Raw genomic sequence first — 15,614 nt, forward strand, 5'->3', positions numbered from 1 at the left:
AAAATTAAGTTTGTTGACACTACTTCCATTGTATTTCTTTGTTTTACCACCTACTTTTTTTTAACATTTTCAAAATCTAAGTTAAATTTTGAAAACTAAAAAATGTTATCAAATGAGGCTTAAATGTTTGATTATTGATTTATAATTTGCAAAAATCAATGTATAGCATAAAATTTAAACTTATAAGTCTAGATTTATGTTATCTAAGTTTAAGTAGCATACGAGATTAGCAAACTATATACCACACATATGCTTCACTTATTAACTTTATATAATAAAAAATCTAACTTGTGTATTTTTTACCTTTCCATACAAAAAGTAGAGACTATTCTTTTTCAAGTTCATTACTATGAGTATATCTACCTACCGATCAGTTTGCTTTAAATTAAAAAAAAAAGAGTTGGCTTTAAATGATTCTAAATAGAAATTCTTTATAATTACATTGATATGAAAAAAGTTTCGGATTTTTTTAATGATTATATTTATTTTGAGAAAGAAAACAGAGTTTAACTATTGCTATCAATTACGTAGTTTTCATTATCTAATATACAATTTCCAATATTTCACATTCACCCATTAAATACAAAATATCAATATCAAATAGATTAAGCAATTATGATAACTGACTTGTTTGTGGGAACAATTATGACAACCAAATTGTTCATAAAGCATAGTAATGATAATATTAATTGTATCACATTCCTTTAGATTATAATTGATGTGTGTGACTAAGATTGAGATATATATATAATCGTAATTAAGTGTCTAGGCCAATTTGCAAGTACCTCACTCATCTCAATTCTTAAGTAAGACGTCATCGTGGGGTTTGAACTTAGATATATTAGAATACAAATAAACTTTTTTGATTTACCTGGGCTCTTTTAGACTAATGAGCCAGCTCAGATTGAGAGGGAAATATCTTTTCAATTATCATAAAGTTTTTTAAAAAATTAATAATTAGTTGGGTTTATTTAGATGCGTTAGAATACAAGTCTACTTGGTATTGTATTAAATATTAAATTAAAATTTAATTCTTATCACGAGAGAGAGAGGAGCGACATGTTTTGGAGCAGAATTTAGTTCGACTTCGACTTGGTGAAGATTGTGCATGTGTGAGCGAGAGAGGGGCAACATGGTCCCGGACCAGAGTTTAGTTCAAATCCGACTTCGTGAAGATTCTGATTGGTGAAAAATCTACTAACAATATTCGACGAAATGGTGATTATGCTGCCAGATGATCTTCCAATTAACTTGGTACTAAAGATTATCATGAGGGAAAAATCTGTTAACATTCTACTAAATGGTGATTCTATTGTTAGAGGATCTTCCAATAGTCGACGAAAATTCTGTTGAATGATAGGTACGACAATGGTAGTAGTAGAGTCATGGTTCTCGATGCTCTCCTCTCGAAAGGTGGAGTCTCACGTTTTCAAAAGTAGTAATTTATTCATTCAAACTAAGTTTGACTCGACCTTAGCCCAGAATAAATTCTAACTTAAAGTTTGAGAGTATACATGGTTAAGCACTTCACCGATGCAATATTTAGTTTTCAAGTTTGATTAAAGCCTACGTTAAAACCTATATTAGATAGCTTGATGGATTTTTCTTTTTTATAAATAAAAAAGATTAAGAATTTAAAAGTGAATACGAAGAGGTGGCGGTTGGGGAGACGATGGTCCTACAAGCTGACACAAAATGGGTCACTGTCCTCTTCAATTGGAAAGTTAGAAGAACACAGCATTGAAGGCCCTCACATGAAAGGGAGGAAAAAAAAATCATTTATTTATTTATTTTGGAACAAAACCACGAGAGATTGAATATGGACGAGACAGTTTTTAAGTGATTTATTTTCATCCTTTTAACTTTTTTTTAATACAGCATGCGGGAATCGATCTCACAATCTTTTAGTTGAAGAGATATATGCTAATTATCGTTGAGATATGCTCGCTTTTGACTTAAGTATATATCACTTTTTAATTTTGTAGATTGGTTTTATTATTACTCCAAAAAAAATTGTTAATCAATTTTTCTAAAATGCAAATGTTAAGTATATTGCAAGGGAGTAAGATGGATATCAGAGTCCAAATAGATCTAAAATAGAAAAACAACACTGTGTGCCTAAAAAACGAGACACGATATAAAAATTCATTTATGGAATAAGTCTCAATTAGTATACTCTATTAATGGTGGGGAACTAGAATGAATTCTATCACGTCAAGGAGTAGCACAAGCATGAATGTCACTATGAACCGTATGTAAAATAATCGAGAATCGGACAAACATAAATGTCACTATGAACCATATGTAAAATAATCGAGATCGGACGAGATCTGTAAATTGATCTTAATATGTACAACAAGTCATTGACCCTAATATTGAATAGGGATGACAGAAAGGGTAGGATGAAGTTAGGAGGGTGTCCCTTGACATCATATGATCGAGATTTGGATTATTCGATTTTTTTATTAAAAACTTTTTTATATGAGGAAATTTTTTTTTATTGAAAAACTCTATATATAAAAATATACATTAGAATGTTAAAATTAGAGAAAAATAATTGTATTGAATAATTAATTTGATTCATTTAATTCATGTATTAACTAGAAAGAAGGTAGATAAATATAATAAAAGATCGAGGGTTGAATGTGGAAAGAGGACAAAAAGTCGAAGTTAGAGCGGAGATACATTTGTCATTGAATAATACTTTCCTTCTCACATTTCCTTCCTAATTACCGCTATTAAAAATTTGACTGTTTATATATATATATATATATATATATATATTCTCTGTCTCTCTCTACTGTTAGAATAAATTTTGGAGTGAGTCATAAGATTTTATTTAGCTTCATTTTTTTGGTAAAACAAACGAGAGGGAAGAATTTGAACTAATGACTTCTTGACCAAATACATGTGTCAATCATCATTAAGTTAAGTTCATATTTAACCTCATTAATTGTCACTATGCTATTTTCACCATTAGAAACCATAGACATCAAGTCTTTATTGTTTTTACATGTATCTATAATTATAAATCATAATACAATAAGTTAACACATTCCATCAAACAAAAAATATCAGATTCAACCAAATAAAAAATATCAGTTCATCGTAGCATAAATTGATTAATGAGTAATATATTCAATTGAGTAAAACTCTATGATAGAAATGCTTTATGAGATTGACCGAATCTTAAGGTCAAAATTAAAAATTTTAAAATTAAAATTAAATTAGTTCAATTGAAATTTTTAGAACGGGAGATTTTCAAATTGAAACTAAGCACAAAATTGTAGACAAATTAGTAATTTAATTGAAAAAATATATTTTTTATTAAAATAAATAATTGAAACTAAGCACAAAATTGAAGACAAATTGATAATTTAATTGAAAAAATATAATTTTTTTATTAAAATAAATTTTATTAGTAAAAACATAAAACTATTTTCAAAACCGTATCTCCAATAATGTATATTTTTAAAAACAAAAATAACGATTCTGTATTGAGAATAATTAAATGGTGATGGTCGGTGGGTAGGTGGGGAAATTAGACGGCGGGCATTTACAATTAATAATTTAATATTAAGAGAATAAAACAGTTTTTCGGAAGGGGCGCGTGCATGTGTCTCTGCCCAATTATATATATATATCCACCCCAAATGAAAAAAATAGAAAATATATATCCTTAAAATAGGCGATTTTCTGCTAATGATAAAAAAACTTCGCGTTGATATATCTAATATGAAATATGTCGCATTTCATATTAAGTATATCAATTATATTAGTAATTGTTATAGAGAACAGAAACGATCGAAAACGAAACAAGAATCGAGGGTCGGTCCATGCCAAAAGACGACCCGGCGCCAATCCCACCTCGGCGCTGAGGCGCCGGCCTCTCACCTTGGCCTTTGGGCCAAGGTGCAACAAGACTTCCTCCGCTTGGATCTAGCAACAAGAGAGTAAACACCCATGTTCGGACCGAGCCCAACATCTACCCTCTTCTGTTGATTAACAATCGTTGGGCCTTACAACTCCAAATTAGGGCTTTGTGGAACCACCCTCACAGAATAGCAGTGCATCCTAACCCTATGGGGGCAAGTGACATATCTCTAGCTCACTATTTTCTCAACCCTCCCTCGCTAACTTAGGCATCAGAGCCCGTGTGACTGAGGTCACACCGGTTTAGATCGGTTTGATTTTGCAGGTATCGGTTCCCTTATCATCGAGTTAGGTGTTTGCGAGAAGAAGAACCGGAGGGTCAAAATCCACGCATCAACAGTAATATACTCAGTATTCGATGTATTAGTTATATCGCTGAGATATTTGGTATATCAATTAGAAACTTGCAATGTTTACTTAAACTAAAATCTTGAATCCACGTACCATTGATTAGAAATATACATAATATGAAGTATATCGTTCATATATTTAGTGTGGCTAATATACTTAGTAATTATGTACATAAGTTATATATATATATGTTATACACCTAATATTATAAATGTAAACAAAAGGACAATCAAACTGATTTGTCGATTCAATAGATATCCAATGAAACAAATGAGTCTCAAATAATGAGAGATATGTAAGAAACCTGTTCAATTATGCCTACTCTATGATATTTCTAAAATGAAGTATATCACTGATATATTTGTCAAACTAAACATAACTTAACCAGTTAAGGTAGTTAAATAAATCGCAAGTATTTTGATATATATAAAATAAATCGTAAGCATACGTCCATTACAACTAATAATTGAAATGAGTATTTTGAGTATGGCTCGATCGAGATCTACTATAATAATTGTGTACTTATCTCTTTTTTTTTTAATTGTTTATATTAAATGGTCATACATGCTGAATTATTTTGGTAAAAGAATCTGTCCACTGGGCTATATATGGAGGCCTATTGGGTCAAATATTTAAGAGTCTTTATTGTTGAATTCTGTATTCAATATTTTACGTAAAAAACAAAATCTAAATTCCTATTCACCATCATTTTTCAACTATTCGTTCTAGCAAATGGCATTAACATGATGGATCATTTGTAAAACTTGATTGAGTTTTTTTTAGGAAAAAAAAATGTTTGGTATTATTTTATTATGTTTGTGTATGTTATTATTATTTTTTAATATCAAGAATAATAAACTAATCTTTTTATTTATATTCGAAAACAAATCGGAAACAGAATTAGGAAAATAATAAATTTTAGATCGAATTGGCAACCTTCAAATTTAAGCATTTATCAACTATTATTTATATTTTTTGTTTCTCAAACTTTTTAAGAAACATTCTCACATAAATTTTAGAAACAGTAAAAACAAAATTTTCTTTGTTCTTTTTTTAATTTATTCCAAAACATATATAAAAATATTATTTTATCATTTTTGAATCTATTGGTCTAGAGGTCATGCGATTGTATTTTTTTATTAAAAATGAGAATAAGACATAAATATGGACTTGGAATTTTGGAAGGTTTCTAAAAAGAAATGAAAAAAATAAAAAATATATACAATTATCAAATGTTTAAATTTTTTAATATATTAGAAATTAGCGAAATGAGCCTAAATTTCTCAATAGCTAGAAACAATAAATACGAAACGTGAATCTTTAACAAACGTGTTTAATATATACAACAGTAAGCTTGTTATTAACAATTTTGTTATACGCAAGGAGTTGTGTCAAATTAGACCTTTCCAAACGAACAATAAAACGAAGAACCGTTGAAAAGCCCTCTCTTTATCAAGAAAAGCCTTCGCGTCTTCCCATTCTCTTTCAATTCTTCGCTAAACCCTTTCTTCCATTTCCCCCCGATTTTCTTTTTCCCCAACTAAATCGTTGCCCCATTCATTTGATCATGTACTTATCAATCGCAAAGTTGTAAAGACAAATTTCACCTGTAAAAGCATCAAGCGATCGATTGTTCCTCCTCTCGATCGATCGCTTGGTGTTTGATTTTTCCATTCTTTTTCGTTTCCCCAGTTTCCAATTTTCGTTTTGAGGGTTCTGTGTCGCGATCAGAACGGATTTGATTATTTCGTTTGAGAGATGTCTAATTTGAACTCCAATTTCAATCAGAAGATTGATTATGTATTCAAGGTCGTGTTGATCGGAGATTCTGCGGTGGGGAAATCGCAACTCCTTGCCCGTTTTTCCAGGAACGAGTTCAGTTTGGATTCGAAGGCGACCATTGGGGTTGAGTTTCAGACCAAGACGCTTGTCATCGACCAGAAAACTATCAAGGCACAGATATGGGATACTGCTGGGCAGGAGAGGTACAAACCACCATGTTTCTTGGGGATTCTTTGCTTTTTCAATGATACTAAATTGGGTTTCTGAATATAAAGACTTCAATAAATAGGCTTCTTGCTCGTTTCACATGGGTTAACATTGGATTTGCTATGTCTGGAACTTGTCATTTCAAAATTTTAGTTAGCCTTCGTTGATGATAATGGATTCATTTCGACAATGTGTTAATTCGTTTCTGATATCAGCTAGTGTTCAGCTTGTGCGATGCTTGATTCTACAATATTTTTGTTTTTAAGAAACTTGTAGGATAGGATTTTAATATACTAGGTTGGCTTGGTTGGTAGCCAGGTGTTTGAACCTATTCCCTCTGAGTCTCTTTACTTTTTCCTTTGCATTTGCCTCGATGACAACTAGGCTAACCTCAGGGTGGTTTCTCGACGTTGTGTTAATTTAGCACTGAAAGCTGAAACTTTTCTTTCAGATGATCAATGCACTGAATTTTAGTTTCCTTTATGTTAGGTGAAGTTCTTCATATTTTTGGTTTCAGGATGTTCATATTGATGGTATCTATTTTTTCCCTTCAACTTGTGGAGTATTTCCTTCTAATACAGAAACTGCACTATAATTTTTTGTCTTTTGATATGACAATTTGTCCTACCCTTTCTTATGTACTAAAGTATAATAGATTATGCTTTTTTCACTATGGAAACAATCTGTTTGTAACTTACATGTCTTATCTCTTGCTGCTTCAGTTTATTTTTCTATCTTTCCCCCTCCCCTGCCCCCGCTAGATGTTGGGCTACGGCTAATGAGTTGTATGTAGATTCAGGTATATCATATAGATGTTACTGAATTGTGAACACTATGCACCTGAAACGTAACACAATCCACACCCGATTCAGATTCACCTTTATTTTCATTACAAAATAAACTTGTAGGCATGTGACCTTAAGGATCTTAGTCACTTGGTTAAGCACAAATGTCTTTATCGCCATGTTAAATCGCTCGGGCTTCATAGCGTTGATGTTTGACTTATGTAGGGTGCTTTACAAAACAGATATTAGAACCTACCAATATGTTGTGCAATTGAGAATTAGAAGTATGCAACTTTTGGAGAAGGTCTAGTAATTATGCGCTTGTATTGTGAGACTGGTAAACACAACTCAAGGTCGATGGTTGATGTTAAGCTAATGACTCTAAATGTGAAAAGAAATAACTTCCCCGAAGTTTGTAAGGAGTCTGTGAACATGGATAGATGCTAAGAGCAATATAGCCGTAATATTATTTTGACATCTGATATTCTGAGCATATGCATATTACATTCAAATGAGAGTGATTTATAATGTTGTTATGTAGTTATTTTGGAGTGGACAATGTGGCCAAATTTTAGTCTCTGGTTTCTACGTGGATTATGCAAAATTCTCCAAAATTAATGCAGTAGCTCCTTAAATATCTGTAGATTTTACTTCTTTATTCACTTATTAGTGATGATTTTCAGGTATCGTGCAGTGACGAGTGCATACTACCGAGGTGCCGTAGGGGCAATGCTGATCTACGACATGACAAAGCGTCAGTCCTTCGATCATATAGCTAGGTGGTTAGAGGAACTCCGTGGTCATGCAGACAAAAACATTGTCATCATGCTCATAGGGAACAAGTCCGACCTGGGTTCTCTCCGCGTCGTTCCCACAGACGATGCGAGAGAGTTTGCTCAAATGGAGAATCTGTTTTTCATGGAAACATCAGCGCTCGAGGCCACAAATGTAGAGACAGCGTTCAATACCATCCTGACGGAAATCTATCAAGTGATTAGCAGGAAGGCTCTGGTTGCAAACGAGGACGCCGATTCCGGAGGAAACTCGTCACTTCTTAAAGGAACAAAGATTGTTGTACCGGGACAAGAGCGGTCGGCAGCAAGCTCTGGGTGTTGCAGAAGTTGATAGTGAATAATTCTAGTTTGGTTTTAACATAATTTTCACATGAATTGCTGCCTTTTACAGCCTACACAACCCCTCTCCCCCAAAAAAAGACCACAAGACGAAGAAAAAGGTAAATAGTTCTCTGTTATATGCTTTTTGTTTAATGTTAAGAGGCATTGTCACCATTACAACACACATTTTAGTGAGCAAAAGCTTCATATATTGTCGTTCGTATCTTCATGTGTCTGTAAAACCTTTAACATGTGGATATGGGTTTTCTCCAGTTCAGGAAATGACCGAATTTCAGGATTCGAATACCTATGGTGGTAAATGAGTTTTGAAAAATATGCTATTTGTTTATTTACTTTTATTAAAAAAAAACTTAAGAATTTTGACTCATGCAACAGAATACGGTTAAACTCAAAACTTAAGTCGATAGGTTATATTATTTAACATTTATTTATATTATTTACATTCATTCATTTGTGGACTTGAAAATTAATACAATGTCCAAATAAATGATTATCAATATTAATTGTGGGAAGAAATAACATTACATGGGTTTGTATATAGAACTTTATTAAGCGGGGATAGTTGTTTTGAAACAAATTCAATGGTTGAAGGTTAAAATAAAACTTTTTAAATAATAAAGATATAATTGAAATCTATCCTAAACTTTAGGCGTATGATTGAGGTTTAGTTCAGGGGTATTTTCACGAAATTTAATCCCCAAAAAAAGAAAATCCGAACGGACATACTCCTTGGGAGGACACGTTGGGAAAATGATGATTGAAAAGTCGATATAATTCTCGATTTAAAATGGGTTTCACGGGCGTGGGAGGGTATTTTTGACATTTGGATAAATGGGAAGTGTCAGGGGCAAAAGAGGAAAATAGACAGTGTGCGCGCGCTATAACAAGAGAAGGAAAGAGGCGATTATTCTTTTCGATACAAGAAAACGAAAAAACAATGAAATTGAAATTAGGGTTTCGATCTGGCGCTCTCTCGTCCCTTTTCTTCCTCCCTCTGCGGAAAATTTGAGAAGATTGAAATCCCCGCAGTACGTGGATCAACTCTTGGGCATTTGTTATTGTTATAAATTATAAATTATAAATTATAAATTATAATAGTAGTGTGTAATTTCAAATTAAAGAGTTGGCTATTGTGTGTCGTGCTGGATTCTAAACAGAAGGAAAAGCAACATAATTTTGCTTTTATTATTCCCTTGTCGTCCTACTATGACCAGCATTTTGACTACGTTACAGTTTGATTACTTTTGAAATTCTTGCACATGCCAGCGTTGTTCTTATTATTATTATTTGTGTCCAACTTCAAATGTATGGTTTTTTCTTGATTTCCTATAACATGTGATGATTTCTTCGACCTTCTCTAATTAGTATGTCACTCTTCCATGTTATATCCTAAGTTTGGGACAATTAATTGATGCTTGTTTTTTTTTCATCATTTAAGATAGATTTATGAACTTTTTTTTTTTGGTGGGGAATTTTAAATTTAAGGTCATATACTTTTTGACTTTTAGTTCATTTTGGTTCTCTTTACTTTTAAAACGTCTATTTTGATCCTTGTTCATTTTAATCTTTATAATTTTGAAATGTCCATTTTGGTATTGTGCTTTTAAAATGTGACAATTTTGATAATTTTATTTTCATTTTTATCTTATTGTAATTTTAGCATGATACTTCACTCACTACTATTTTTGAAATGTAGCCATAATTTTGTATTAAAAGGTTTCTATTGTACATGGAATTTGTGTTAAAATTTTGGAAGTACAAGGAAAATGAACAAAAGTCGAAAATATAAATATCGAAATAGACATTTTAAAAGTAGATTAACTAGAGCCAAAAATATAGTGATCAAAATAGAGGATTTAAATCAAAATTTTAATAAATCTTATAGGTCAAGCATCTGGTTGATGCAGTTTTCACCTTTAATCTTAGTTTACTCTTATCTATTTTGTAGGTGGGTGGACTTCTTTTTTTCTTTCTTTTTTAATTTTTAATTTTAAAATTTTCTTTTCTCCTTGTCATTTCTTTTTTTTATTAACCTTTAAAGGATATTGTTTTTAATTTAAAAATTTTATGTGTTTATTTTTGGAAATTGTTGAAGTTATTTTAAATTTGAAATTGAATATTTAACTTTAGTTTTCAATTTATTCGAAGTTTATAATATTTTTCTTATTAAGAATGAGATCATTATCTAGAGAGTCCAAATAATTAGTTCACAATCTCCACCATCATTTAGGTCTTTGTTAGATAATATTTTGTTATTTTAAAAAATTAAGTCTAACCAACATCGGTGGGTTAATTAGTCCAAATGAGCAAAGGTAAATTAAAATGTTTTAGAGAGGAGTTTAAATCTCATGATACCTACTTGTCTCGAAATTAATCTCCTATGTGTACAAATGTACGTTGTTTCTTTTTTAGGAATACACTTTTTAATAATTTGTTTTTGTTTTTGCCAATAGGGACAAATCCAACGGGTTAAAGCATCTTGTTTTCATCTTATAGGTTGAAAATCAATATTTGTTTATTATTTTTCTATATATTATATTTACATTTCAATTTAGATATATTTATTAATTATAGTAGGAAATTATTGAAACCTACCCAAAGTTGGGGGACATTCCGTACAATTTTTTTAACTAATAACAAGTTGGTGCACATTCCAACCCAACTTAAACCTAATTTTAAGAAAACCCATAAACAAGATCTCATCAATTTGCAGAGGCAAAAAAGTTGAAGCGAACAACAGGAACACAGAGAAGAGGATTCGCCATTGGCAAAGTAAAGGCCGATCCAATCTCCATATTCACTTTATTTTCATCTCCATTTCTCCCAATCTTCCAATCGAAGCACTGAACCATGGCGGCAATGACATTGCTAATGAAAGAGAAGGCCAAGTTGGAGCCAGGGCAGGCCCTCCTCCCCCCACCAAACGGTACGAACTTGAAACTCTGCTGCCCCTTTATCTCGTACTTCATGTCGCCGTTGAATCGTTCTGGGTCGAATTCGTTCGGATTTTCCCAAGCTTTTGGGTCGCGCATTATGTCGAACAGGTTGACTGCAACCATGGTGTTCTTGGGGACAACGTAGCCGTCGATTGTGCAATCTTCACGGCAGGAGCGCATCGAGAGAGGCACGGCGGGGTACAGCCGGAGAGCCTCTTTGACGACGGCTTGTAGGTAGGGGAGATTCGGGAGGTCGTCTTCTCCGACGAGCCTGTCGGTTCCGATAATGGAATCGATCTCGTCTCTGAGTTTGGTGAAAACTTTAGGATGGTTGAGAAGCTCTGCCATTGCCCACTGTGAAACCTCCGTTGAAGTTCCAGTGCCACCCAGGAATAGATCCTGCAGTACAAAGAGCTCTACTCTTATTACCATTGAAAAAAAAAAAACTTTTTATTTTTAAGGGAAAAAGGAAAAAATTGTGAGAAAGGGAAGATAATTAAGAACAGTTACGAGCAAGAAAGCTTTGATATTGGTTCTTGTAATCTTGAACTCAGCATTGTGATCTTGGTAAACCTTCAACAAAATGTCCATCAAATCTCTATCTTCCCCATCCAATCCTTCTTCCTTTGCTCTCTCTTCATGTTGTTTTAGAATCTTCTCCAAAATTTCGTCGTACCTTAATGTCACGTCTTGTGCTTGCCTTCCAAATAACCAAAAGGCTAATCTCTCCAACGGCCATCCAAATACGTCTCCAAATGCTACTTGGGTAGCCATCTGAAATGTCTCTTTTACCAATACTCGTATCTTCTCTGCTTCATCGTCATCGTCGCCTGAACACCTTGTACTCATCACCATCCTGATGATACAAAATTAGTGAAATTAGTCGAGATGTACATATACTAGCATGAACATTTCCTGTCACATGTTGATTATTAGAGTGAAGCAATAGAAAAGTGTTTTAATTTCTTTATTAACAGTTTCCAGTGATATTTTATTCCAATGCCAAATTTCATATTAATTTGGTTGGTGTTATGTATCTATCTTCCTCCTCGATCATGTTTTATAATTTGTTTAAACTCTTTTAAACGGTTAGACCCAGCTTTTAAATATTCTATTTTGATACTTAAAATCATTTGTATTAAATTTTTGTAGTACAATTTAATACTATCTTATATATATATATATACACACTTATCTTGTAGACTTATATTTTTCGTACCTTAATATTAATCTATTGTTATCCCTTTTTTTAAGAATATTGTGAGAATTTGAATTTAAAGGTAAATATAATATTAACTATTGAGCAATTTATACTTGGCTCTGGTGAGTTTGGAAATCAAATAGATGACCTAATTATTTTATTTTAATAAAGTTGAAGGCAAAAATAAAATATTTCAAAATAAGATTAAATTACCAAAAAAAAAATTAAATATTAGTTCAAGACAAAAAGAAAACAAAAATACCAAAATAAAAACATTGTGAAAGTTTATTGGAAAAAAATAAAATTAAACCTTCATAATTAAAAATTTTTCTTTCTCCATTTTAATTTTTTTTAATGAATATTCCAGCTCATAAATAAAGGTAGATATCATAACTTACGATTTTTCTACATGTTAAAGGAGTTAATATGTCTTAACTAATTATACTCTTAATAACATTCAACTTAAAACTTTCCGTAGAGACTATTAGGTGACTCCATATGAGGTAATTTTCTTTTTTAACTATGAGAAAAAAAGTAGAAAATTTCACTTTTTATATATATATATTTGAGCTTTTTTACTTAGATCAATAGAGAAATACGAAAATAGATGTCATCAATTTTTTTGACTTAAATATTGATCATATCCATCCGGGCTGAACCTTGGGTGGGCACGAGTGCCCCGTAACAAGTCAAAAAGCTAACGATTTCGAGTTAAGAGAAAAATATATGTATATAGATAGATTCTTACCTACAAGTGCTATTATTTGTGAGCTTGACGAGCTCTGCCCCCAAATCCACAGCCTCATTTTTGTGGCCGCTCTCCGCCAATTTCCTTAAGAATTTCACCATCTCTTCTCTCCGGACGGCGCGTGACCGCTCCACTTGCCGCTGCGACAAGAGCTCCGTCATGGTCAGTTTCTTCATGAATCTCCAGTAATCGCCGTACTCCGCCGCGAAGAATCCGGCCTTCGCGTACAGCAGCTCGTCGCCGAACGCGAAATTAGGGCGCCACGAGAACGCCACGTCCTGATTCTTGTAGATCTCGGCGGCGTGCGACGCCGACGAGACGACGACACATCGGACGGCGCCGAGCCGGAGGAACAGGAGATCGCCGTACCTGGCCGCGAGGTTGTGGAACGATTTGATGGCGGACGGCGAGAAGTAGTGGAGGTGGCCGATCAGCGGGAGAGCCGGCGGACTCGGCGGCCGGCAGCCTTGGGCGAGATTCTTCGAAGATTTGCGGAACAGAAATTGAAGGAGAATAACGGTGAAGAGGAAGAAGAAAATTGTGTAGAGGACATAAGAGATTGAATCCGCCATTTTCGCTTCTTTCACCTCTCTCTCGTAAAACGCAGGTTCTTCTTCTTCATCTTCATCTTCTGGCACTAAAATTTTAGAATTATTAATTTTTTTTATATATTCGTGTATCACGTCTAAATTTTAAAATTAATTAATCTATTCTTAATTGTATACTTTAGCTGTTGAAAACTAATGATAATTCTAACAAGAATTAGTCCATTTTGTTTTATTTTTTAATGTTTGCTTCATAGTCTGGGAAAGATGGTAGATGGTATTTTTAAAAAATCATAAAAAAAAATATTTAAATTAACATACTGTTTTTAAATAAGTTAAAATTTTATTTATTTATTTTTATTACTATCAATATGTTTCTATGAGAGTCAAGTAACCGTTGGCATTGTAGGTTCAAACTTACTTTCACCCCAAAATTTAAGCATTGAGGGCGGAATACAATTGTACCGTTCCTTTTTTAATAATATTAATTTATTTAGTAACCTATTCCATAGTTCGGTAGTTCATCACTCATTGTGATCGAACTTATCCATAGTATTTGTAAGTTGGATTTATCGAACTGTTTGGTGACGTGTTCCGAATGGAAATTCGACCCCATCAAATAATGAGAATTCCATTGCCTCCGAGATTGACTTGACCAATATTCTAGATGTCCAAAATACTAAACGAATTTATAATAAGGGAACTATATATAATAATAAACGAATTTATAATAAGGGAACTATATATAGTATTAGTTTGTGTTTTATATATTCAAAATTGTTGGCTTTAAAGATTAGGATTTTCAAATATTTTATTACATGTTTCCACGATCTTTTAACTCTCTCTATGTTTATTTATACTAAACAAATTTAATTAAGTTTTGGTTATGTTTGACTTTATGTTTTGAACAAGTTAATGTCAAAAAAAGAAAAAAGGTTTTGAACAAGTTGATGCAACAATAAATTTTAATTTGCAATATGCTTTCCCAGGTGGGATGTGTATAAATTTTTTGGTATATCTTATTTTTACTTTAAATTTGTTACCGCGAATATTTTCCTTATAAATTGTTACTGTACGTTTTACCAGTATCTCAATCCTTCTTAAAATACATTAAATTCTTTATCTATGGGTAGTTAAAAGAAATCAATAAATAATAATTTTAATAATAAATAACTAAATAAGTTTAGAATATCAAGTCAGATACACAAATCTTGCCTTAATAGAAAAGCTTCTCTGTGTGGCCTCCAATAACAAAATCATCACTTCATATTGCTTCCATCTTTCATTTAACAAATATTGCTTTGATGACATGTAAGAAAAATGGAAGAGATCAACAACGGAAGGAAAATTGCTTACAGGTATTAATCGAAAAGGTTAAAGTAAAAACTGTTAACCCACTGCCTTTCAAATTCTCTCTGAACGATGCCACTAATCCACTTACAAGTTCTTCCCTACTTGCCTCTACTCTTCTACTGCTTAATTAACTCCTAACTATGAAATTTAATCAAAAATATGGAAACACTAACAATACACAATATGTTAATCTGAGTATAGTTCAAGTGGACGTTCGAGACTTACTTCAATATCATCCCAAAATTGATAGTTTAATTTTCAACTCTAGCGAACATTGAAAAAGAAAAAAGAGAGGCCTTTTGCACTAAGAGCAGGAACACAAAAAAGGAGGATTTGCCATTGGCAAAGTGAAGGCTACTTTAATTACTTTCATCCCTGTTTCTCCCAATATTCCAATATCCACCTCCCCAAACTTTGATACCCCATTTGAATTCATTCTCTTTTAATTAACCTTAGTCTCTTTGGACCAATGAACCACCAATTATCGTTTTGGCCAATATTCTCAGTGCCAAGTACTTTGTAAGAAAGAGAGCTATATAGAATAGTAAATTTGGTGTTATATTATACATTCAAAATTCATGGGTTTAATAATTAGATTTTGGTTTTGATTCTTATTTTGTTTTAGTTCTAGTTTATT

At 32.4% G+C, this 15,614-nt stretch overlaps 2 protein-coding genes across 2 annotated transcripts; one reads left to right on the top strand and one right to left on the bottom strand.

Moving 5' to 3' along the window:
- The first annotated feature begins 5,690 nt into the window (after window positions 1-5,690).
- LOC111020375 (ras-related protein RABA4d) lies at window positions 5,691-8,479 on the top strand. The gene is made up of 2 exons (XM_022297027.2): window positions 5,691-6,269; window positions 7,742-8,479. The coding sequence occupies exons 1-2, from the start codon at window positions 6,043-6,045 to the stop codon at window positions 8,181-8,183; spliced, it is 669 nt and encodes a 222-aa protein (XP_022152719.1). The 5' UTR covers window positions 5,691-6,042; the 3' UTR covers window positions 8,184-8,479.
- A 2,248-nt stretch (window positions 8,480-10,727) lies between these two features.
- LOC111020330 (cytochrome P450 705A5) lies at window positions 10,728-14,248 on the bottom strand. The gene is made up of 3 exons (XM_022296976.2): window positions 13,080-14,248; window positions 11,641-11,986; window positions 10,728-11,529 (listed from the first exon to the last, which is right to left on the bottom strand). The coding sequence occupies exons 1-3, from the start codon at window positions 13,649-13,651 to the stop codon at window positions 10,897-10,899; spliced, it is 1,551 nt and encodes a 516-aa protein (XP_022152668.1). The 5' UTR covers window positions 13,652-14,248; the 3' UTR covers window positions 10,728-10,896.
- Window positions 14,249-15,614: the final 1,366 nt, after the last annotated feature.

This window comes from Momordica charantia, assembly GCF_013281855.1.
Source record: "Momordica charantia cultivar OHB3-1 chromosome 8 unlocalized genomic scaffold, Mcharantia_2.0 BLBB01000008.1, whole genome shotgun sequence".
NCBI classification, from domain to species: domain Eukaryota; kingdom Viridiplantae; phylum Streptophyta; class Magnoliopsida; order Cucurbitales; family Cucurbitaceae; genus Momordica; species Momordica charantia.